Source organism: Rhea americana, unplaced genomic scaffold (assembly GCF_003343005.1).
Source record: "Rhea americana isolate MKP2758 unplaced genomic scaffold, rheAme1 scaffold_16, whole genome shotgun sequence".
In the NCBI taxonomy this organism is placed as follows: domain Eukaryota; kingdom Metazoa; phylum Chordata; class Aves; order Rheiformes; family Rheidae; genus Rhea; species Rhea americana.
Genome location: NW_028185705.1, coordinates 5,363,760 through 5,389,014, shown reverse-complemented (window position 1 = coordinate 5,389,014; position 25,255 = coordinate 5,363,760). Strand labels below are relative to the sequence as shown.

At 40.3% G+C, this 25,255-nt stretch overlaps 1 protein-coding gene across 7 annotated transcripts in view; it reads right to left on the bottom strand.

Moving 5' to 3' along the window:
- Positions 1-25,255, bottom strand: part of TAFA4 (TAFA chemokine like family member 4) — a 79,980-nt gene that overhangs the window by 43,267 nt on the left and 11,458 nt on the right. For 3 of the 7 annotated variants that reach the window (XM_085300090.1, XM_085300096.1, XM_085300092.1), the window contains exons 2-4: positions 11,914-12,207; positions 10,012-10,148; positions 7,200-7,315 (exon numbers count right to left, since the gene is read on the bottom strand). In XM_085300090.1, the coding sequence (XP_085156216.1) occupies positions 7,200-7,315; positions 10,012-10,091 (196 nt within the window). In that variant the 5' untranslated portion in view covers positions 10,092-10,148; positions 11,914-12,207. Of the gene's footprint in view, positions 1-7,199; positions 7,316-10,011; positions 10,149-11,913; positions 12,233-25,255 lie in introns of those variants that run through there. The other 4 variants (XM_085300093.1, XM_085300094.1, XM_085300091.1 and 1 more) reach the window with 3 other exon arrangements.

Genomic DNA, 25,255 nt, shown 5'->3' with positions numbered 1-25,255 from the left:
AAATTCACTTTTGCTAATYAGGTATCAACAAACAACATAAAACAAAATCAGCTACTGACAACAATCTATAAACATCTGTTAACGYTGTCACTATCTGTTACATACAGACCATGATGTTYCACTCTGGAAGTGTAACAGTCAGCTAGTTTACAACAATTTGTACAAAAGGAAAGTCAAAGAAAGCTGTTTATTCCAAAATACTCTATCTAAGGATGCTACTTTCAGGAAACACAGGTGTAAAACTAATGGGAAGAATTGTTACTGGGAAGATGCGAGCACTTAATAAAGCTCAAAGAAAACCTGCCTTACACTGATCTGGTCATTATCTCTTAAAATGCTACCAAAGGCAAAAGAATAATGACCATCAGACCATCACTGGACTGAAAGCCGTACAGATGATGCCTATCAGGGAAACAAAAGTGAAAATAAAGGGGGGGGGAAGAGAGAGAAAGGCAGGTTAAAATTAAGCAATAGAAATGTTGATCCTATAATTTTCTGCTCATAACTTCTGTTATTTGAAGGGGGTATTGTTAAAGATTGCCACCCTGGAAGATAATACATGTCAGATGTAGCTTCCACTCTTGCACTGATGGATAACATTTCCAGTCTGATGAGAAGAGATTACCCTGCCGAACCCTACAAGACATCTTTAATCTCCCGATTTAGAATCCATTGTCCTCTACCAGTTGTCACTTTCCTGAAAGAATGCAAGAATGTTGCCAAACACTGAAAAACAGACAGCTGCATCATAGCTAGTGGCAGCAATTTGGAGGTGCTCCTCCAGCAAAAAACCTTAAATGTTAGTTAAAAAAAAAAAAAGAAAAACACACATCCGCAAGTTCTTTCACTATTAATTAATCACTTCCTGTTTTCTGAGAAGAAATGTTTGCCCAAACATGTCCTTAAAACCAGACACATCCACACTGTAGACTTTCAGATTAACACTGAGTGGCAGCTTCAAGTCCAGGCTCTCTGGCAGGGGAAAATGCCATGCTTGGCATGRAAACAGGGCCGAGCTCCTCTTCACAAGGGGACCAGGCACAGGTAGGGCCAAGCATGCTACAGCCAAGTCCAACAACTGATTTCTCACTCTTAAATATAAGGTGACTATTTTGTACYCATCTACACCCAGAAACATGGATGAAAAGAGCCAGTATGGAAGATCAGCATGTCGTAACCTTCTTCCAAATTACTCTTCACCTGACAGCATAGATATAAACACAAAGCATAAATCCTGAAATTAACAGAAACTGGTATCATTTTCCATGGACTTTTATTTAAGCCTGTGCAGCCATCCATTTGAGATAAAACTCTCTAGTAGCACAAGGCCTTACAATTACAATAAAACTGAACTCTTAAGTTTAGGATAGGCTCTGCTGCTATTACAATTAATGTAATTGTAAGGCTGTGGCACTGCAGCCCATGAAGTAGGCACATACACGTCGATCAATAACAGAACAAGCCCTAAAGCAATTTCGATCCCTCAAAATGGCAGTGATTTGCAAAACACTGAATAATGAATTCTATAAGAATGACTGGCTCAAGTGCTAATAAAATCCTAACTATGAAGTCTAACTTTTCTGCTGGGATCAAAAACCATATGACATACCACGAGCAGGCTGGAAACGAAATCACAGAAGAATCACAAACTCCCCCTTCAGTGGGGACAGGATTTCATCTTAGGCGATTCTTTTAATCATTCTAGAAGCCAGGAATACAACACAAGTCTTTCATATTCCTGTGCTATTGGCATTGAAAAGCAATGCTATTCCTATAGCTTTCATCACTCAAGCATCCATCTTCCCGAGGACTCAGCGTGTTGACCTCTGGGTAAACCCACAGCAGAGCTCCTGAGCAGAACATGTTCTGCCTTTCATGACATCACTTCACACAAATGAACCCTGAGGATGAAATGTTTTCCATCCTCTTGCTGGTTTTTCACTTATCCAACTACTTTTTTTTCTCCCACATTAGCACAAGCACATTTGCTATATATATATATATATATTTATATTTATATATATATATTTATTTATATATATATATATATATAAAATATATTTTGTAAGTTCAAAGTTTGGGAGAAGCACAGAAAGAAGACAAAGAGCAAAGAAAGCTTTCTTGGTTTAAGTTTTGGTCAACAGAATGTAAAGATTAGCATTTATTGAAGATAGTAGCTGTATAAAAAAAAAAGATGCTGTCAAAGTAAAATTAATAAAATAAAGACAGTATTTTCACAAGCTTTTCCCTATAGTTTTACAATAAAGTCACCTTGATATTCAGGAAAGAGCTTGATTTCAGCCTCATGCTATACAGATTGATAGACTGGACTTGACCATTTGTGTGTTAAATGAAATTCCATCTTTCAAAATCTTCTYTTCTTTTTGTTACAGAACTTTATTTTTTCCTTTAGAACATCATGAAATATGATATGCAAAACTTACACATTCATCAGCTGATCTATAACTTTTTTCCCCTGACTCCCTGGAATACACAAATCTTTTTATATACAATCATATTCCATGCAGYGAAAGCGCACAATCATGGAAAATCATACCAGGGGCTATGTTTTATGTTATAAAAGACTAAATTAACACTGAATTGCTCCCTACTGGTAGTATACCTATGCATCCAAATYGAAGTCTTTGTCAAAATCTGTCCTATATATAACAAGTTCCCATTACAATTTAAAATGAATAAAACTAACAAAAAATAAGAACAGGTATTTTTTCTTCTTTTTCGTTTTCAAAAATAAATATACCAGCAAGCTTCACGTAGAGATCTCKGCTCTATTTTGTCTTAAAGGGATCCTATTGTTCAATTGAATGGCTTTCTCTATCTTGTTACTTGAAAAGATTACAGCCAGGGCTGTATATTGTACCTACCCTGTACTTAGAAGCTGGATAATCAAACACATAAATAACACAATGAATAAAACATTAAGACATAAAAGGAGTTAAGTGGAACAAAGGGCTAAAGCATATTGTGCACTAACCACGTCTGACCCTTGGAAATACAAAGGACTCATAATTCTAATTAGTAAAATGCACAGTTATGACTTAAATCATTAGACAGTAAATGCAGTGCCTGTCTGTGGCTGTGCACTGGGAGCCCCTTTCACGGCCTTGCAGGGCCCTCTGGTGGAACTGGGAACTGTGCCCATGGCAYCCTGACAGCACTACTAGGAAAAATAACACTCCAACATGAAAATAAGAGAACCGTAAGTCTGGTGTTTTTGCCCTTTTCCCTGAAAGCAGCATTATTTCTAATACAGAGTTGCATCTTTCAGACACACAACCTTCACTTAAATAGATGAAGTCCTGGCTCAGGGGAATTTCTCCCCTGACTTGTGCAGGAACAGGATTTCACCTGCAAAGCCTTTAAAGCTGGGAAAACCTGCAAGTTGGGAACAACCCCAACTGCTGCCAGACCACCTGRCACCAAAAGCATGATCAAGAGGTATCACCTGCCTTTGCTGATCTACCCAGGAAGACAGGTCTGAATTCCAGTTGACAGTGACATTTCACATTCAGAGTAGCAAAACAGAACCAGAGGGCGCTGCAGACCAAAAGAATGTCTGGTGGTTGCCTCAGTACATGAATTGCTATTTTGTGCACAAAGGAGCAACCTTCCGCCGGGATGCTCCCAACCTCATTTATGCTCACACACTCAGCTGCCTAGTCCAGTCCAACAGCATCACTGAATCTCTTATTTGTCCTTCAGATGAACTGCGCCATCCACTTCTTCACTTGATGCCTGCTTTACTGATAACATAGCCCATTCTGACAACTCATCAAGATCTTAGCTGTAATAGGCTGCTATCACTTCCCTCACTAACTACTAGAGGGAATGCAGTATCTACTTTGTGAGTGTGTTACAGCTGTTGTTAGGTTTGGGGTGGGGGGATCACCAAGSAGTCCCAATGCACTCAAACACAGTGATTTATCTCTATGCTCTGTATCATTCTGCTGCTGCTGTAGGAAGCAAGCAGGCGTTAGAGCTACCACTGAAGTCTTCATTTGAAATCAAAAAGTGCAGAGAAAACATGAACCTAGCAACAAGATTCAGAAAAAAATTTGGCCCTGCTTTAAGCTGCAGATGTTTATTAAATGTATGGATTCAGGGCACATTAAGGATAATATGCACTCCAAAATCAGAAAGCAGAAAGAGGCTGGAAGCATTTCAGGTGAACATCATCACAAAAAAAATAAAATACAGCAGCCTCGAAAAAGCCAAGCTGCACAGGTAAGTCATGACAGAAGCTGCTCTGCTGGCTACAGCAATTAATGGTCTACAAGTCCAGGCTTTACCTGAGGTGACCTGAGGAAATGTCTGTTTAATCCCTCGTTATTTGTGGATTTTGACTTATAGCCAAGARGAAGAAATGAATATTTTCCTACACAAAATACTGCTTCATTCTGCACAGTATGCAAGTGACAGTTATATCAGATATCAGTTAGGATCTCTGGGAACCCCAAACACAGCCCAGTTTTAAATATCTATGGTAAGCTAGGAGCTTCCCTCAGATATTGTCAGTGCAAAAGACAAACTTTTCCAAAAGGGTAATTAGGAACACCAAAGTTGGATGACTGTTCTGAACTGTCCTCTCTGCATGGATGTGCAGGGAGCTTGTTGGAATAATCTGCRTAAGCAGCGTCTTTAGTGATCTAATGATAGTGAGAAGGAACGTCTCCCTTTCTATCATTTACCTAGTTAACTCTGCCAGTCAAAGCAATTACACTGTTTGAACAAAGATCAGGTCAAGGTCTCCAAGCTAGACACAAGATCATATTTTTTTCAAAGCAATGCAAGGCTGGCTCACTAGAYTGAACATTGTCTTTCTCCACCAATAGTTATTTGATGGTGATGAATATTTTGCAGAATAAAAGAAGAAAGAACCAGGCCTGTCTTGTGCTTTACTAAAATGAAGAGATCCTTTTTGTCAAAGGAATTACTCAATGGCACTTTCTCCTACTTTTCAGCAATAGGATCCTTAAAGATCCAGTTTCTGCTCGTGCATGAGTACAGCAGAGACAGCTGTCAAATGTTACTCTTTCAGGTGCCATCTGACAACATTGAAGTCAATACATGTCTTTTCTTGGATTAGGCTCCATAAAAATGGCAATAAAAATCGATTCTCATTTTTCAGCTTAAATTCTATTGGCTGCTCTTGGTTAACACACTTTTTTACCTTTAATAAGTGAGCAGCTTTTCAAAGGAGACTGGTGATGCCAAGCACATAACTTGAAACACACTGATTTTCATGGGCAGACACAGCATGTTCTTAAAAATCTCATCCTTCTGAAGTGTCCCAAGCTAAATACATCGTATCTCATAAAAGGCACATGTTTATCCCCTCAACACATCCATGTTAGGCTATAGATGCTTGACATAAGGGACACGGGACTAATTCTGTGTCAAATCAAAGCTTGAATTCATCCTTCTACTCTCTACTGTGCTTCAGGACACTTTATCTGGAAAAATTTGAAAGTTCTCTGTTGAATGCAAAGATTTTATCTCAATTGTCATCCAAGAACATGCTAATCTGTAGTAATCAAATGAAATTAATTATTTGCTTTCCATGAAATAGGATACACGTTAAACACTAAATTATTTGCTCTCTTGATGAATAGGGCATTGTCTTGCTCACATCACAGATTTATCATACATTAAGGGGTCGATCTATTTGCTGTGTCAAATAGCAAGAAAGACATAAGGCTGGGAAATGCAGCCCTTGATGAGGGCCGTCCAAATGCACTAAGATGCCACATGCCAGACACAGGGAACTGGAAAAATCAAAGATGGGGTGACTGCTGCATCTGGCACATGGAAATGATCATAAAGGGAGATGGGGACCACTTCTGTGCCCACATGAGAGAGAGAAGGTCATTTTTGGGAAAGTGTRTAACACCATAAGTATTACAAGGTACACAAAGGATCTAGTTTCAAGGAGGTCTATTATAAAAAGAGCTCCATAATYTGGTCAAATTGATCATGAAAAACAGAACACAGTACTCATTAATTACACCTTTCCTTAGCCTACCAGAGAAAGCACTATAAGCTAACTTGCTTAACTGTCAAGAAGTTTGTTCTTTACAATCTCTTTAACATAGGGAAATGAATTCTTAGTGTCAATTCAAAGCATGCACAAGCATTTTCAAATGTTATGTTAAAAAAAGATTGCCATAATTTCCATGACACGTAATGAGCAGTCATCATATAAGCCCACAAGGAGGATCACCACTGCCTTGTTACAGGTATTTCCTTTTAGGTCCACACTCAAAGTGGATCTTTAAAAGAACAAAATACCATTTCTTTTTGCAAGACCTGTCCCTGAATGACAAAAGCTACAGAAGGATATTCTCCAGGTTTCCAGTTTTGTGGCAGTATAAAGAGGAATATGTCCACCTCTGGGCTCCCCAGTACAAGAGAGACAYGGAACTACTGGAGAGAGTCCAGTATAGTGCTAATTCAGCTATGCTATTTTAGGACCTGAACTAGTATCTTTGCACTAGCACTAGGACAACTATATTTCTTTGTGGACTCATGCTGGATCTCTGCATAGTTCTAGCACAGATTCAGTCTGACATGTCTTCAGGAAGCCAACTCAGCTTATTCCATTGCTTATAAGAAGATACTAGATTGCGGTCCGTACAGACACCTTGCTAGAACAATGCATCCTCTTAACTTAAATGTCTTTCTGTTTGCCTCACTGTGTTGGCTAGGAAAAGAAGGGGCATACTGCAAGGTGAAATAAATTGCAGTTCCRTATTTATGTTACTTAGTGAAAGAACTGTCACATGTAGCCTTAGGACTTTGATCTATTGCCCACCAAAGTCAATGTCACCATTGTAAAGTCTCTCAATAACCACTGGATTAAGAGGGGGAAGATAAAGATGCATTTCAGAGTAACGCGATAAAAGGATAAAGCAAAAGGACACAAATCCCAAAGTCCTAGCAGTTATGAAGTCACTCCAAAAACTGTCTGGCAAACTTCACTACATAAAATTGCTAGAAAACCCCATTAAATTTTTACAATAAGTCTTTTTTTGCTGTTATTATATCTTTAACCCATTGTACTGATTATAATATGCTGTCAACAGCCTCATCAATTATCCACTGCTAAAAAAGTGAGCTCTAACATTCTGCAAGTGGTATAATTGGTCTCAGTAGCACATAATGAGTTTAAAAGCTCCTACCTGTGTGCCCCCGGGGCTGGTGGCTAGAGGCAGACAACAATTTACAGCAGACCATTAACACATAGACCAGAAAGAGCCAGTCAGATAGAAGCATTGATTTGGCACAGAATCTCATCCTGGAGGCAGAAAAGGAAGCAGTTGAGTGAAAGAACAATGTGAGCAGGGAATAACACAAAAGTGACGCTGGGTAGAAAAAAGCTGAAGAATAACTAAGATGACTTATTATAAAGCAAAATTGACAAAACTGGATTCACAGCTTTGTGGGAAAATTCTTTGTTAAGCATGTTTTATAGTTGGAAACAATGCAATGGTTATCACACATCACATTATCCCTGCATACATATTCTTAAAAGCATTTTAAGAGTGTAAGGCCTTTCTAGAATTCCGTAACAGGTATTTTTTAAGATTAAGAGCCATCTACACTCAAACTTAAGCATACGTATTTATAAGTTGTGCTACTATTTTTAAACTGTACCTACCTCTAATTTATACACACATCACAGAAAAGTGTCCTTGTCACTTAATACATCTCAGAACAGATTTGCTAAAGCTACCAACTGCCAGGTAGACATGTACATGAAATGACTAGATCTCCCTGGCACATAGCATCTGCTACCTTTTCTGGAGATCAATGGGTTTGTTTGGGGTTAAACACTCCTGAAACCCTGGCCCCAGTCAACCATGCAAGGACTTGCTACTCTGCCAGGGTGTGAGAACAACTGCATTTCAGAAAACAGTTGTTCTGTGGAAGGCAGATGTTGTCAGTCTTATTCATGTTAGTGTTAGAATTAAGACCACAAATCCTCAGTAATTTTGCTGCACGTATCTACAACTAAATCCCCCAATAGCTTATGTTGTGCCATTCATCATATAGAAAGGTAATCTGATTATTTCCTTAAACTCAGTTATGATGATTTATTATTTGTGTGATACATAAATGGGCATTATGCACTTGAACCCTTAGATGTAATGTTTTAGACTTTCAACAAAYGCTGTAAGCAGGAATACATCAAATTTATTAGAGGCAATTTATAGATTTGCATAAATTGAACTAAATACTACTTTCATAGCAGTGACTTTAGTCTGCAGTTAATCAGCATGCTGGGATTTGGAAAACCCAATCATAAGCATTCACATTTGCACCAAAAGTCCTTCGAGAACTTCTTTTCTCTCTAGATTTCAGTTCTGATTCCTCTATGCATTTGCTAAAGAATTTATTTGTGTATCTTTCAAGATACACAGAGACTGTTCAGCTAATCAGTGGCCAAACAGCCTGATAGTTAAAAACAGACGAACAAACAAACCCCTCACACCATAGACTACTGTCAAAGGCAGGGAAGCATTTTAAACTGCTGGCTATTTTAAACTGATAGCTATTTAAAATGAAACCAAAACACATCTCATGTTTTCTCATTTAAAAGCACTTGCTTAATGTTCCATTTCCCACATCACAAAACAATTTCATCCTCTCTTCGTGTATTAGTGGGAATGTTGCTAAAGCCCAAATAACTCACAAATGCACTTGGTAATATCCAAAATTAAGAAGCCAAAAACCTGTTGTAAATATACTTCAGTAACAAACACTATGTTATGTTTGAGAAAAAAAATAGCTGTCCTTGTAGACTTCACTCAAGCCTATAAAGTTTAAAAACTTCACAAATATTGCTAAAAATAACTCACCATATTGTTAAGAAAAATAAATAAATACAAATTTGCTAATTTTTAAAAGACTGATTTAGGGAAAAAAGGGACCTCTCTTTGTTTTAAGAAGGTCCTCTGTTTTGAGTCAAACAATTTGCAACACTAGACACATACAAACCAGGACTGGAAGAAACACACTGAGGCTCTTTTACAAYGGTATATTTGTGTTCTACAAGCAGGGATCAAGCCCAGATGATAGAGATTTCACTTGTCCTCACCCTCAAGTATCCTCTTCTGTGGAGTTTCCAGGCTAATTCAGAGCAGCTACACTTAACCTAACAAGCATCAGCCTAATTCATCTCACACTCAGCTGAGCCCCATAATGCTAGTGCAGCTAATGGAATTGTGTCACCATGAAATGAGCATAAATGGTATTATTGCTGCTGATCTAATATTAGGCCAAGGAAACTGCCCAGTAGGCCTTGAAATCAACCTACCATTTTAGGAAATACTTCCATCACCCAAATCCTCCTCATGTTACACCCATCGAACCTCAGTTTGTTGAGAGCCGAATTCAGCCTTAGTTTTTTTGCTCCATCCACAAGAACAGTAACTCTGTTTAAACTCTGTTTAAGCTGCAGTTCTGAATATGCTCAAACATGTGCGAGACAGCCCCCTTCATCAAGGCCCCGGATGTGGACAATTGCTAGGAATACAGCAAATTTGTTACTAACAAAGGTACACAGAGTCCTTCCTGCGCTCCCAGTTACATCAGTTTTACAGACACTCTACAGTCTGTACTACATTCTAGTCCAGAAATAACTGTATCACAACAAAGTATCAGCATAGTTATATCCAAACTAAAAGGCTGCTAAAAGCACTGCCTACCAATGTCAGTATACACTAGCAGGTAGGTAAGACTTTAATTTATCTTGCAGGTACACAGGACATAGTCTTCAGCCCAGCAATATAAATAGACGGAAGGAAAAGAAAGGAAAAAAAAAAAACTTGGCAGACAAATGTAGAGAGGGACACCTAGGCATTTCAGTGCCCGTGGGCTGCCGCTTTCAGAAATGTCAAGCCTTCATTCTTTGTTGAATTCAAATGGATATTGTTGCTAACCAGAACAGCAAATCTTCAGTGTCATTCGAAAGATAAAAAGTGCTCTTACCTTGGGGACTTTGCAAGAATTTTGTTCCAGTCAAACACAATTATTTCAGTGTGCTTTTCATAGTTATTCCAGATTCCCATTTGTGACTGCAAATAAGCCTTTCTGCATTTCAGATTTTTTTCCTTCGCTTTGGGGACCTACAGAGAGAGCCATATTACACTGCAATTAAAGTCCAGAACGGTGTTGTGAAATAGATGTTGGTTACCAAAATCATTGTTTCACAGTGCCATCTACAGTGCAATCCAAGGTAAAAGGCAGCAGTCATATTGCTATTTTCACCTCTTTTATAAGACAGCTCTGAAACACCACTAATTAGCTACACACAGTTTGTTGTACCGAAAATTACAAATATAACGCATGCAGTTCATTGTGTCCTTACAGCCACGTGCCCTCTTGCCATGCAACTGTTAAGATCTGGGAAACACATCACCACAGTGCAAACGGACTTCATATTCTTACTTGAAACCTCCAACAGTTTGAATCACAGATCATTAAAGACAAGAGGAAGACCTTGCACTGCCTTCATTAAGTGTTTGGCCAAGGCTCTTGAAGTCCAGCTGCCTCAGGAGAAGAGGGTCTGAAGAACYGTGTCTTTGCATTCAATGTATCATAGCATTCTCTGCCATCTTTGGCTCTTCTTGCTTCCAGGCACCACATCTCACACCAGCCTGCCTGTACCCAGAAGCTATGCTTTCAAGAAGTTACTATATGGAGATACTTTTGTAGCAATACTGACATGTTCCACAGAATAATAAGCTCAAGCATTCCATTACACAGACATTTGAGTCTCTATGCTTCTTTAGTTTATACTTGTTCTCTCACTGCTACCCCTGGGCTCAACTTGACCTTCTGCTATTGAAAACATAACACAGTGCAATTTGTCAGAGAAACAATAACATGGTCTTCACCTAAAGAGTGATCGCAATAACGTTTTATCATTTTCTCCCACCACTCATTTCACTCCTGCCTTTGATCAATTAGAAATTTGCTTTTAAGAAATACAAAATTACACTGTCACATTGTAGGCCAAAGTTTCTCCTGAGATCATTAAAGCAAGTAGGTAGATGCCTTTCAAAAGCTTAGTATAGGAAAGCCCCTGGCTCAACACACTCCACTCTTTTCTGTTCACAACAGTGAGAGAAAATAGAGTAATTGGTAGAATAAAAGAAGTATTAGGCCACCAATCTACAACTAACCACATTTTACTTTGCCTTCCCTTTCCCAGGCAGAAAGTTTCAGAGTAAGCCAGACACAACTCAGCAGTTCCAGTCAAAACAAAATGTTGGTAAAGAGAAGTCTTAAGATAGAGCACTACCATCCTGTATTAAACCTTTCTTTCACAAATACACATAAAATAAGTAAGCCTCAGTTTTATTGAGAAAAAGTAAACAAACAGGCTTTTCAATACAGTATTGAATGACTGAAGTGGTTATGTGGTACATTTTTACCCATTTCATAACAGTACAGATAGATAAATATATTCTTACAGTGCTCTTGTAGAAATCAATATTACAACACACTAACTTGGGTTTTAGGACTTAYCTGGTCCATAATTCTTATTAGAGAGGGAAAAAAGTGTAAATTTATCTACACATAAATGCTAACTTCAGTGGAGCCTGTTCCATAAACACAGGCTAGACACTAGTCAAAGACAAGGAAGTATGGATTATTCTAACTCATTGTAATTATATGGATGCAGAGAAAGAGGCAGGTAATACAGCCACCAACATAGCTCAGGGATTTCTCATGCCTACCAGCCATCAACGTTTCTTAAGAGAACAGGGTTGTCTGAGGGGAGTGGAAAGCACTTGTTATAGGTAATTAGTAGTCTGAGATTCAACAGTTTCATTTGATTAAAAAAAAAGAAAAAGGAAAAGAACAAAACAGAAAAGAAAGGCTCACCTGGTTAATAACAGTAAAAGGAATTCCAGGCTTCTAATGATAAAATCTTGTTTTGTTTTTGTTTTGTGATCCCCAGTTTTGTGATCCCCAACTTTAATGCTGGTCCCTGCATCATCTCAGGGCGTGGTGTGGCTTTGGAAAGCAGAGCCGCTTATTAGCAGATGGCACAAACAAGCAAATCACTCCTGACCTTCTGCGCTGAGAGCTCTGCTGGGGCAGCGYGGCCTGCAAGGCCAGCCGGTCCCACGAGTAGGTAACTACCCTCCCATTGGCCACTTGCAAGCAAACGGAGTGCTGCTTTAGAAAAAATAAAAATTCAGCATCAACTCCCAAGAGGTACCAATACATCTGAAAACGACCAGAACTTTGTGGGTGAGGTCCTCGATTTCAGTGGAACAGGGTTAATTTGCACGAAAGGAATTTGTACAGATGTTTATCCATGGAAAGAAATCCTGTAAAGAAAATGAGGTCTTTTTATACAACTGCTTCTAGCCACAAGGCAACTAAATCCTCACTTCCATCTGTAGCAGAGCTATACAAAAGAAAGAAGGAAGGGTGGGGAGGGGGGAAGAGAGAGCAGGGGAAATGGAGGGGGGAAGGCCCTGCTCTCAACACGTATGCCCTGGCTAGCTGCAAGCAGCCTTCTGCTCTGCACGCGAGTCATTCTGGATAGCACTTCAGGGCACCCAATTCTCCCTTTTCAGGGTTCTGGCATCTAAAGGAAACAGCTGAAATCTGCCATGTTTTCATCCCAGCATAGTCTGACTCTGTGCCTCTAACCTCTAGCAAAATAAATATCATTTCCCTATGCCAGAGAAGTATTTCAAGAACAGATACAGCAAAACTCTCAGGTTATCTCAAAGTTGTATGGGCACTATATAATTGCTTTAGACAGAGTAAGATAACATTTTAAACAGGTATTTTTCCTACCAATATTTACATGTAAAATACTTTTTACAGCTACTTTCTGTAAAGAATAAATTACCAAAGCTTTTTATATGATCTTTTGTAATAAACTATTAAATAATTAAAAAACCTCTCTATTAAATATTTAAAAGGCATACTTTCTCAGTTCTCAGTAATTTTTCATTTAAAATAAAGATAGCACACCTCTTAAAAGACTCTTCTTCTGTAAAATAATTGGTAACAATGAAATAAGTATACACGCCATACACTTCACAAGGCAATTTGTCAGCCTAAAAGTTTAACCTACTACCAGCCCTATTAAACTATTATGTCCTAGTGAATGAAGCTGAATTGAAAGAATAGAGAGCTACATCTGCAATTTATTAGCATAGAAAAAAAAATCTATTCACTACATGTATATATATATATAAAATGAAAAGTACTATTATATGAGTTTGATAGAAAGTCATTAAAGCWGGAATCCAGAGCAAAAGCAAACACCTGCTTGTCAGGTTTTACCAGTGATACACCAGTTCACTAACAGAAACRGCCCATTTCAAGGAGAAACAAACGCAAACGTAGCAGATATTTAGCACTATTTGCCCTCCAAGGCCTGACTACCCCACAGAAATGTTTCGTCCCAGCCCCGCACACCTGAGGGCAGGCAGCCACCCCCTCAGGGCGAGGGCCGCCGCCCACGCAGCCTCAACCCGGCCGGACACGCAGCCACTCGAGGCTGCGCTTGGCGAGGGGGTGGGGGGGTAATTTCCTCGGTGCTAAAGGGCATTTGGGCGAGAAGGGGGGACACACGCGGGAAGGCGGTCGCGCCTCCCCGCAAGCCCCGCAGCCACGGAAGGCGGCCGGCGCCGCCGTCTCTGCGGCGGGGCGCTGCTGCCCCCTGGCGGGCGCGCGGCATCGGCGGCGCAGCCGGCGCCTTCCCCCCCCTCCGCCCCCTTCCAGCGGCCAACGGCCGCGGCTCGCGCCGGCCTAACGGATCTCGCCGGCCTAACGGCTCCCGTCGCCCTAACGGCTCGCGCCGCCGGCTGCAGCGCAGCGGAGCCCTCCCCTGCTGAGGCGGCGARGTAGCTGGCGATCCCTGCATACGGGATTTAGCAGAGCGCTACCGAGCACTTCCAACTTTTGTCRTTACTCGGGAAAGCTCATTAAATCTCATCTATACAGTATGCACTGATCGCTTCGTCAAAACCCCGCTCATTGTGCCCTTCCCGAGCCGTCCTCGCCCTCAGAGGAATTCCCTCCGAGGCCCAGGCCTGCTACAATGCCTCTAATTTGCGAGCGCTCTTTTGTGCGAGAATGAACTGTCCATGCAAATTAAGTTTTGTCATTAATCATATTAACACGTTGCTGTCACAGCCTCCTCCATTCACCCTCCCCTCCCAGCCTCTGCTCCCCAACCCACCACACGCACACACACACAGGCACCACGAGCCTCTTCAATCCTGTTTCTCTCCCACAGACCCGATCTTGTCTCTGCTGTGTCAGCCTTGAACTGCTGCTCTGTCGCAAACTCCCACCTCAGACAAACCTGGCCCAGACTGTTTGCTTGATCAGGGACGTGATGGGTGTTACCACCTGAGGTGAGGCAGCCATTCAGTTTTTGGACAAGTTAAATGTGAGGCTCCTGCTAGGGAGAAGGGAGATGGAAGACAGCTGGATCACATATAGGGAACGTACGGCAACCTGCAGTTAGCAGAAACCCTTCCAAAAATTATGCTGCTCCTGGGAACAAGGGAAGCAGGAAAGGAATTAAATATGCAAGCCCTGCTTGTTCACCCACTCTTCTAGCTCATTCCTGTGTGGCAGGCATTACAGACACTCTTCGCCTGTGCCACAGCATGACCTGCTGTGCCTGCTGTTCCCTCAGGCTCACTGACAGGCAGGCAGGCAGGCAGGCAGGGCCCTTGTGATCTGCTCTAGCATCCTGCACAGTATCGGGCTATGGTGGTCCTTCTGTGGCTTGTAGGATGCCTCAGCTCTGATCTCCAGAGTCCTCACTCGGGGACCCAGGCTGTAAGCAAGTGCAAGAAGAGCCATTCAGMTGCTTGGCTCCCCATGCAGTTTGACAAGCTGTTCCATCTCCTCAAGGTCTGCTGCAAGTCATAGCAGAAATGGACCAGCTAGAGGTCCATTTCTGGACTGCTGCAGTTTGGACTCTCGAATTTAGGCCCTCGAACTTCACCCAGAAATCTTTGCATCAAGTCACAGCTTCTGTGCAAGCCACAGATAGCTTTTGCGTGATCCGAAGACTTCAACTGATGGAAAATTCACCGCAGCTAAGTTATTCCAACAGTTAATTAACCTCACTTTAAACACTGCACCTTATTTCTAATTTGAATTTGTCCAGCTTCTGCTTCCAGGCATCTGATCTCATTAGGCCTTTTTCTGACAGATGAAAGTGCCCTCTGCTATCAGCTATCACTGCCCACATTTGGTACTTGCAGCCTGTGATCAAGCCGTTGCTGAACACTGTCTTTGCATAAGCTAGATGGAACTTCTTTAGCCTCTCCCTGAAAGGTTTGGCACTATTAAATCAGCCATGCAGCTCTTTTCTACTTCACTGCCAGTTTCTCAACCTCAGGTTTTTCAAAGTGAACATCAGAACATGTGGTAGTATCCACAGATGATCTTATTAAAACCACAGAGACAACAAACTTTCCAATTTGTACCTAATCTTCCCTTTTGATGCAGCTTACTAGTCTTCCCAGCTAGCAGGATACAAGGACAAATCAAGTGCTTAAAGAGCTCAGTTCCATCCGTCTTACTCATACTGAGTAATACTTTCACCAGATAGTGAGGCACYATGCAACCTGAGTAAGGACACAAAGTTGTGCTCAAAGCAACATGAGACCATTCGTACAGTGCAAGAAAGCAAAATGTTTCTATGCTGGGCCAAGTTCCTCTATCTTTTACTTACAGGGTAAACATTTACTTTCCTGCTACATTTACTTTCCTACAGGTATCACTGAGGGAGGCCTGATCACGCAGTCTCACTAGTGTAAGGCAAACTGAAGTGAGAAGCCTCTTCGGACATGAGAAAGCTAGCTAAGCTAACCAAACTACAGGTGCGCTCCCTCACTTTTAAGAAACCCTAAAATTCAGTTAGCACTGGATCACTGCAGCAGTTCCCAGCACCTCTTGGACTCCAGCAGAATCACAACAGCCTTCAGCAATTTTTGAAGTATCAAGGCAAAAAGAAACCCTCTCAAAGTGCCTTTTTATAGCATCACATTTTGGCTGCTGGTGGCAACTGCTCAGTCTGTCACAGGYTGTCAGCCCTTTCTACAGGAATATTTCAAAACTTCATTTAACAGCAACTAGAGGAAGATGGGGAGGGAAGAAAACAATGAGAGCCAAAGGAAGTAAAACCCACAGTCTCCTAAAGCGGGAGAACTGACTACTATTATATCCACATAGCATGAGGTATCAACAACACCAGCACTTGGACTATACACACAAAGACAGACATCCTATATTACATGCGTTTGTGGGGAAACAGTTGTATCTGTCTTTGCCAGCATTTGGAATTCTCTCTAGGGTATGTCWGCCTGCACTGGCTCCTTTAGAGATGAAAGCACACCTTGTATTTGCTCTGGACATGTTAGAGTAGTGTGGTGGGAGGACAGTAAAGACATGCTTAAGCTACCCTAACACCCATCCCAGTCCCTGTATGCTCTTCAGTTTATTCTGCCACAGAATGAGAATCAGGAATTGGGTACAAAATAGATACTCTGTTGGCAATCCTTCTTCAGCTGGACTCATTTATAAGTGATGCTTTGTGACCTCCAAGTTTATCCAATGAGGGTTAGGCCTCTCAGTAGCAATAACAGTAGCAGGCAGAATCAATAACCAAATTCAGCTAAAGGACTGAAGGTGAGAAACAGAAGACTGCTGAAAGTGCTCAAGTTAACACAGTGTAAGGAGGAGTTGTCCTTCAAATGGAACCTGTTGCCTCCTCCACTAAGACAGGTGTCTGCCTGCTCAAGACCTGATGCAATGCAAACTACAGGGCTAGTTCAAGTCCCCTTCAAGCAGAGAACAGTAACTTCTTCAAATATGCTGTCTCCAGCACCTGCAATCCTGAACCTCACGATTTTCAAGTGTATTTGCATAGCAAGTAAAATTAGTCTCATAAATGAAACAGACGAGTTACATAGGCACAAATATAAGTGATCACTTGCACTCCAAAAGTATAATCTCTGTGTATGATGGAGGTAATCAAAATRAAGTGGAATCTCATTTAGAAATTAATTTTTTTAGAATTTAAGAACTTTGTTCTCTCAACTCAAACTGAGTCAACATCTTTCCTCCAAGAATAATCCCACCAAGATCAACAGGACTATTCAGAAAGTAAAGTGCTATTATAGCTGTAAAGCAGAGGCAGGATAGAGCCTTTTCTCCATATAGCATTATTTATTATTCATCACGATCCTACAAAGAACCCCCCTGTCAAACTACACTCCTGGAGAGGTAAGTATTGCTATTTTTATGGTTGCACAACCAGACTTCTCAACTTGGGCAGCAAACACAAGATTTCTCCTCATTACAGCCCCAGGTTTCAACTCTTTCAACTGCATTTATCAGAGAGAATTTTTCATTGTGAATATCCAAGTTCCCTCAGTCCCTCACTACAGTCTGTGAAACCTCTCAAAATCTTCCCCACCCCCTGGTGTATGGCCTACTTAAGAGGCAGGCAGAATTGCAGGCACTGTGTTCAAGAAAGCACAGGAATTGCTTCAGCTCCGTTCAAAGAGGAGGCAGAGCCCCACTCCACTCCCAACTGACCTCTCATAAGCAGAGCARTACACATGCAAAGCAGGCAGCACAGGAAAAATGTAGATAAAAATGCCTTCGAAGGAAATCCATCTTCCTTCAGCAGAATGCCTCAGACAAGGCAAATATGCTTTTTCTCTACTGTAAGCTTTGCCTACCAGGTAGCAAAGTAGTAAACTGGTTGTACAGATTATCTCAAGCAATATGACGTGACATGAAGCGGTATAAGCTTTTCTATACACAGGATTGATGGAGGACAGTAAAATTAAGTTCTCCTATAAAGGAAAAGATAGCTGACCCATAGCTGTGTAGAAAGTCTCTTGGCTTTCTTCCAATCACCAGGGACCCAAGTGAGCTGGTATATGTTTTTGCACAGATTGCCTAAGGAAGGGTGTAAAGAGAGAGAAGAGAAGCCCTCATGTCAGTTTTTACCTCTAGGTGATACACTGAGAGGTCCCAGAATTGCCTTTGGCTCTGATCTGCTGTGCAGCCAGGCCAGTATTTTCCCTTACCTTAGCCCATCTGAAAATGTCCACCRTATTCAAGAAGCAGATGACCACTGACTATGGGTAAATGCTCCAGTTAGGGACAAGAGGCAAACCCAGTGAGGCAATATGAAAATTAAAAGATATAAAAAGCMTGATCAGTAAAGAAAAGTTAAAGTAGTTGTGTTTGTTTAGATGAGAAAAGAGAAAACTTATTTGAGATGTGCTAACTGCCTCCTAGAAGACTGCTTTGAGGAAGTGTGTGATCAGTTGTTCTCTGGAGCTACTCTAAATAGCATACAAATAAATTAAGTGTCATCTGCTGCAAAGATAATCATACCTGTGAAGAGAAATTTTCTTTATRTAAGTGTGGAAAACTAGAGGGATGAGGTACTCAAAGAACTCATGCTTTGCTGAAGGTTTTAAAAAGGGATTGAAAAATATCTATGAGGGGTGGTCAAGGCATATTTGTTCCCTTTTCCATGCATAGTTTTGGATTACATAATGGCTTGTACTCCTCCAGGACTACATTCCCTTTATTCCTTGGAGCACAAAAAGCACTAGAACATAAATGCAAGGTAAATGGCATGGTGAAGGTAAAGGTAAGGTAAAGGTTCATGGTGTCATCCTCAGTACCTTAACCACCGACATTCAAGTATACATTTGTCAGAGGTTAGTAGAAGAAAATAGTGGCAGAAAGACACTGAGACTATGTCCCACATGTATTGGAGTTCTTCATACCGACAGGGTCAGCTTGTGGCATACTTAGATATTTTTATGCTTTTTTGGAGCACTGAGATCAAATTTGCTGCTTTCTGATTTTGCTGCCTTAGAACACTGTATTCTTATTATCCTCCRAAACACCTTACTCATGGTRAATAGTGAGTTACAGCAAGTCTATTCMAGTTTCCCTAAGCTGCATCAGGCCRTGACTCCAACAGACTCTGTCCATTTCCGCCTCATCAATGTAAAACACCTTCTGCTTTTGTTTCAGGACCACGAGACTTTCCAAGAGGAAAGTGCAAAATACCTATATTTGCTTTTAGAACACAAGCAGGCTTTATGAGCAGTGGATGCAGATTGGCTGATGAAGAATCCCAACTGTTTGAGTATATGGSATAATTGTTCCACTTGGGACTCATTAGCTAATTGTTAAAAGATTAAAATGAAAAGCATTTCATAAATGCAGCATTAAAGCTCCAGAAGAGTAATTATGGGTGAACGTACATTTTTAGTACCTGTGTTATCAACTACATAAACCAATAGCAGAACATCCTGTGATATGCTATTGCTGTGCCATGTCTCAGTCACTAGATACTATGCAGGATAACTACTGGCAAATAAAAAGGTAACATTTTTGTTATTCCTATTTTTGTACAAAGATAGCACAGTCAACTTGAGGCTGATTGAAAATTCTACCCCCGATATGCAGAATCTCCTGTGGCAAGTATTAAATAGTAGTGAAGAACAAAACTTGTGCAGGAAGGGGAAAAGCACAGACCAAAGAGCTATAACCAGACTTCCATATCTGTCAGTGTCAGCTGATTTTGGTGCTAGTGGACAGCCCCTTTATTTGGTGTTAGAAGACTTTGTATACTTAATGCAGCCTGTTCTTCAAAAAAGAATCCTAGYTTTCTCTACTAAATAGGAAAAATGTAGATCCAGATTCCTAACCTATCAGTTCAGGAACCATTACAAAAATAAGTTTGTTTAATGTCATTCTTTGTTTTCTGTAATTCAATGAGATAGAAGGGAAAATACTGCTAATAAGTAATTTTATACTTATTTTATGTACAAGGTATTTGTATAGCATGGTGACTCAGAGTTGAGTCCATAAAAAATWATACTTAAAAGAAAAATGCTCTTTTGTCCAATCTTTGCCCTAGTTAAATGAAAAAAAAAAGCACTTTCAGAACCAGTCTCAAAGATGTATTTACTTTTCTATGTTTTGGCAAGACCATTCAGGATGGAAATATTCAACATCACACAGAATGCATCACCACTGTATGTAGCACTGCCATCTTCGAGCCAGCACTATCWGAGCTAGGAATAAGTAGCTCCTATTCTAGCACTAACTACACTGTTTCTGAATACAGAACTCCTCTCTACTGAACTATCTACTCAACCTGGTATCACAGAGAAGTAGCTGTTTGGAGCTAATTGGAACACTACCATCACAGTATAGCCGGTTGGATTTAAAGGCAAAAGCTCTCACTGACTTCAAGAGTCCTGGGTGAGTCCATCACTGCTCACGGTATTGTGCTGTCTAGATACCAGGAATTGTATAACGTTTTCTAATTTCTGGCAACAGTCTATTAAAAACTCCAAAAGAAGAACAAGCAGATAGATAGATCTGTCAATAATCTGCTAACCATTGGTCCTGTGGCTCCGAGAACAATGTTGGAATTTTTTGCTTCAATATTGCTCTTTCACTCATGTACCAGCCACTCCATGATCACATAACCATGCACATGATTGATAGGAGGAGCTGGGAGGTKGGTAAGTGATATAATTTTGATTATGGTTTGAAATGCCCAGGGTTGGAAATGAAGGATGTGATTCCTTCACTTCCCCAAAAYTATGATTGCCTTAAAATGTGAGGTCTGTTGAAAGTAATAAATTGTTGATTGTTTGTCTACTTTCAGGGTAGGCAATAATCAGCTTTTAATCAGTTTTTCATCACATCTGGAGAGCTATTAAGTCTCTTAAAAATAATTAGAAAACAGAATAGAAAAATCTCCTCTAATTGTTTTGCTCCAGGAACTATGACTTTMTGAATAAAATCTCAAGATTCACAGAAAAGAAAAAGTTAACTTGGTGGCACAGTTAGTTCACTCATTTAACAGTGAGGCTTTGCAAGACAACTCGAAAAACAAAACAAGAAAAACTTAACTGTAGCTCTRTTTTTCACAAAACCCATCTCAGCTAGTCATCCAAATCTTTCTCTCTGCTACACACTGATTTATGCCAGCCAGCASTGTCCTGCTCTGTCCCTCCCTTCCAAATCTCTCTCTGAAGGTTTGCTCCACCTTCAGTTTCCTCGACCATTGGCCTCTCACCACAACAGTGTCATACTGACAACTGTTTCTCCTCACTCCCCTGAATATAATCTGTCTGCAGTCAGACTCGCAATGATGGAGCTAAAGAAAATAACTGCCATTTCTCTTTCTGTGGATTGTGTTTTCTGAGCTTGGATGATGTTACAGATATTAGTATCTGAATAATAACCAATATTTCCAACCAGTGTGGGTAGATACTCAGTTAATTCTGYTGAACTTTTTTTTAAGGAAACAAATTGCTGGAGCCTTCCATTTCTCTAAGCTCTGACTAGTCACACAATTTTGTCTTTCAGATCTCTATAATATATATTTGTTTCCATTTTTGATAGATGAACTGTGAATACTGTCCTGGAGGAAACAGTACTAAAAACTCAGCCGCATTAAACTGAGCAGCCTCCAAATTTCAATATTAGAATTAGCAATGGGTATGAAATGTCCCTGCAGATACAATCTTTCTCTGAATTTAGTTTGGCAGCCTAACTAAATAGAACCCCTCCACCTCACAGATAATCCCATGAAAATCTATCATCTTCAACATGACTCATTTACTTCCACCCTATTGCAATATACACCTTTCCCAGTGCAGTGGCTGGCTCAAATGTGCTTACCCTTACAGGCAAACAAGATCAAGCAAGAGCACTTTGCTAGATCCTGGGACAGGTTTTCAACAAGTATTTGCCTTTTGAGTGGTGACCAAACAATGTCATATGCCCTTCTATGGTAACAAGCTGCATTTGGTAAGAAGACTGAGAGACATGTATGCTTCCTCGTTACCACATTGCAGGGAACCTGTCCACAAACCCAAGAAAGAATGCTCTTCTTGAAGGTAGGCATTAGTCAAATGTAGTTTATCAGATCCAGTAACAGCTAAATGAACAAAAACGTAATGGATTGTAAAAGCAGGTCAGACTAGATTATGGATTTTAGGAGATAACTAACTAAARTGTGTGCAAGGGGCCAAGCAAATTAAGTGCTGTCCCATCATGGCCCTAGTGGCCATATATTATTTTATTTTTTCAATTTCTCTTTGGAGATGAATTACTATTCTCTTTAAAAAGAAATTCTTCATGTAAATCGATCAGTTTTAGACTGGTACGACCTACTAGTGTCTCTTTAAAAATTGATGGACTGGAACCCAAAAGTGAAACTCTCTCACTTTAACTGCTCCCATTTGAATTTTCTGCACCAGGAGATACATTTTTAGAGAGGCCTGTGGGGCAGTTGCATCATTGATTCAAATTCTGGAGTTATCACACACAGCATTTCCCTAGTCTGATAATAGATGACACAGCCACACAAACTGAAAAAGGGTCATTGGCAAGAATAGTCACAATACTGTTTTAGAGGAAAATCTGCTGTTATTAAAAATGCACTACATCTCAGGGRCCATAGCAGGAATCTGTTAGACCTTTAATACTGGCCACTAATTAACTGCAAAACAGCAGTACTAATAAAAAACGGATACGAAAAATTACTTATTAGATTTATGTTTTCTCCTGTCCAAGCGAAACCATTTCTTGCAAATGACAGGCTTCTTGGCCAAGGTTAGCAAGAGAGGCTTCAGGTAGCCAAATCTTCACTCACCAGAGGGTGCCACTGTATCCAAAAAGAAAAATACACAGGTTTCRTGTAGAGCTGGATACAGCTTTATCCAACAACTCACAAGCTGTGCCTTGCACTATTTAAGGCAGTCCTCACTTGTTTTCTGTAACTATCTRCTGCCAATTATCTGACACTTTGCTTTTAAACTACGAGTGAAGTTCTGCCCACTTTTGTCCTCCTCCAAAATTCACAGAATAGAGTAAAAATTCTATTTTCTACTCATAGATATTGTTCAGTGAGCACCTAAATGATGTTTTCAAAAGAGACCCATGGATGCATCTGTTCACACAGAAGATGGAAGTGAACAGTTGCTTTCTGCTATTGAAAGACTGTCTTTCTGCTACTGCAGCCAGGCCAAAGTCAGAACTTCATTACACAAACATACACACACTTCCTACTTCAAAACGTTTACTTCAAACAATAAAAGGATAATGTGGATAGGAGAAGAGAGATAGGGGAAGAAACAACCAGATGCTACAGGTCAGTTTTGCAGGCAGGAGTCTCAGTGTACCAACTTTTTTACTGTCAAATTGGTTGTAGGCAACATGTCAAAGGAGATTAAAAACCAATTAGGAGGTTGCTTTGCAGATGTTTTTGTGGATCTCCWCAAATACCAACAGTTCTCAAAAGTAAAAACAAGATGCTTTAAGCTTAAACAATAGGGGAAAATGCCAGTGCATAGACTCAAAGAAAGGGATGATAGTTTTAAATTACCCAACTGGAAGAAAAGTCTTTGCAAAGTTATTTTGAATGGCATGGTAACAGCAAGAGTGAATTTGTCAGGGCCTGAAATCTGGCATTTTTGTTCAAGGCAATATATGGTAACAGTCCAGTGGAATTTGAAATCTCTGAATGTACAGGAGAAGTCTTATTTTAAGTATATCTTTTGAGAAAGAGTGTGCAATACTTAAAGTGGCTTRAATGTGAGAAATATTGTCTACACCCTACTCTGATCCCAGGCGAGAGAGGAGACCATGATAAGAAGTGTAGAGCYGGCATCACCTAAGGTTATTAAGGTTCCTGTACAGCTGAGAGCTGGTGGGAGCAAGATAGAAAAGCAGTTTATGGCTATAGCCTTTATAGTATTGGAGGAGACATTCCAGAAACAGTGACTGAATGTGTAAGAAAATAAGAGTGAAAAATCATAATAGGGTCAGATACAGTGGCCTGGACAGGTGGCAAGATGAAGAGAGACCTGCAGATAGGGCAAACTCTACTTTAGATAAGGAGCTTCATGAAGATGTGGAGCTGCTTTTAACCCTCTTAGTGCTTTTCCTTTGCTCTACGGAGTATTTAAAAGAAATGCATTTCTACCTACGACTGAACGCAACTGTACGAAGCTCACATTTTTATTTTCGGTAGGTGCCTCATTCTTGTCTACTACCACGAAGAGCAAGACATGCTACTACAAATAGCTGAGAGGGACGCAAGAGATGACTCTCTAACATCTGTAATACTACAGACACTTCTTAYGCAAAACCATCTTTATATAATTCTTCCCCTCTGGTGATAAGAGCATATAGTATTCAGAAAATTTCTGAAGTAGTACCAATTCAGGGAGCAGCAAACAGAACTGCATTTCCTCAAGGTTTTTTCAGTTTGGTTGTTCTTCTTAAGCTTATGGTTTTGAGTAAGTAAGATAAATACTTGGATATTTATCTGTTCAGTTTCATCCAAATTGCACAATTATCTGTTGTTTTGGCACTCAAGCCAAAGACAGTTAGTTTCTTACTATGTGCTTTTGTCCTTTTTAATTTGGCTATTCAATTATGTAAGAAATTTCCTAATTATTTCTCTACTTGCAATAGTACCACCTGATTTATTACCTGTGAATAGCAGTATCTCATGAATAATCCATACCCTTTTGAACATGAAGGTCTCAACACCTAGTCTTCAAGATTATGAAAAATTTCCAATTTAATAATGGAACATTCCTATGATATTCACTCTAACTGGAAAGTACTAGCTTCTGCTTCAGAAGCTTCCTCTTCTCCACTCAGAAGGATGTAGAATCAAACAGGTCCGTCAATGACAGTGCATCCCCTTCCAGCAGAGTCAGAGAAGTGCAGAGAGGGATCAAGAGCAGTCTATTGCATGGAGAGCTAGACCCATGCACTCATTGTCAACATTCAGGCTCAAAACAGGAGTGTTTCACTGAGAAGAGGACAGGCCGGGCATTGTTGCTCTGGAGTCCATGCTATCAAATCGGATATCCAGAATACCAGAGCTATCAMACACGGTGCTCAAGCCTTGCCTAAGCTGCAGTGCATCAGTGTAGACACAGCCGTAGGTAATCTGGGACCTCTTGATGTTTTGCTCCTGCAGAGACCTCTGGCCTTTGGCCCACCTAGATTCATGCCCCAAGTGTAGAACAAAAGCCATACCTTGTCTTTTTATTGTGCAATGTTCAAAAAAAAAAAAAAAAAAAAAAAAAAAAGCAAAAACCTGGGCTTTGCTTCTTTGGCACAGAAAGATCAGTAACAGTGTCTCTGCTGTACC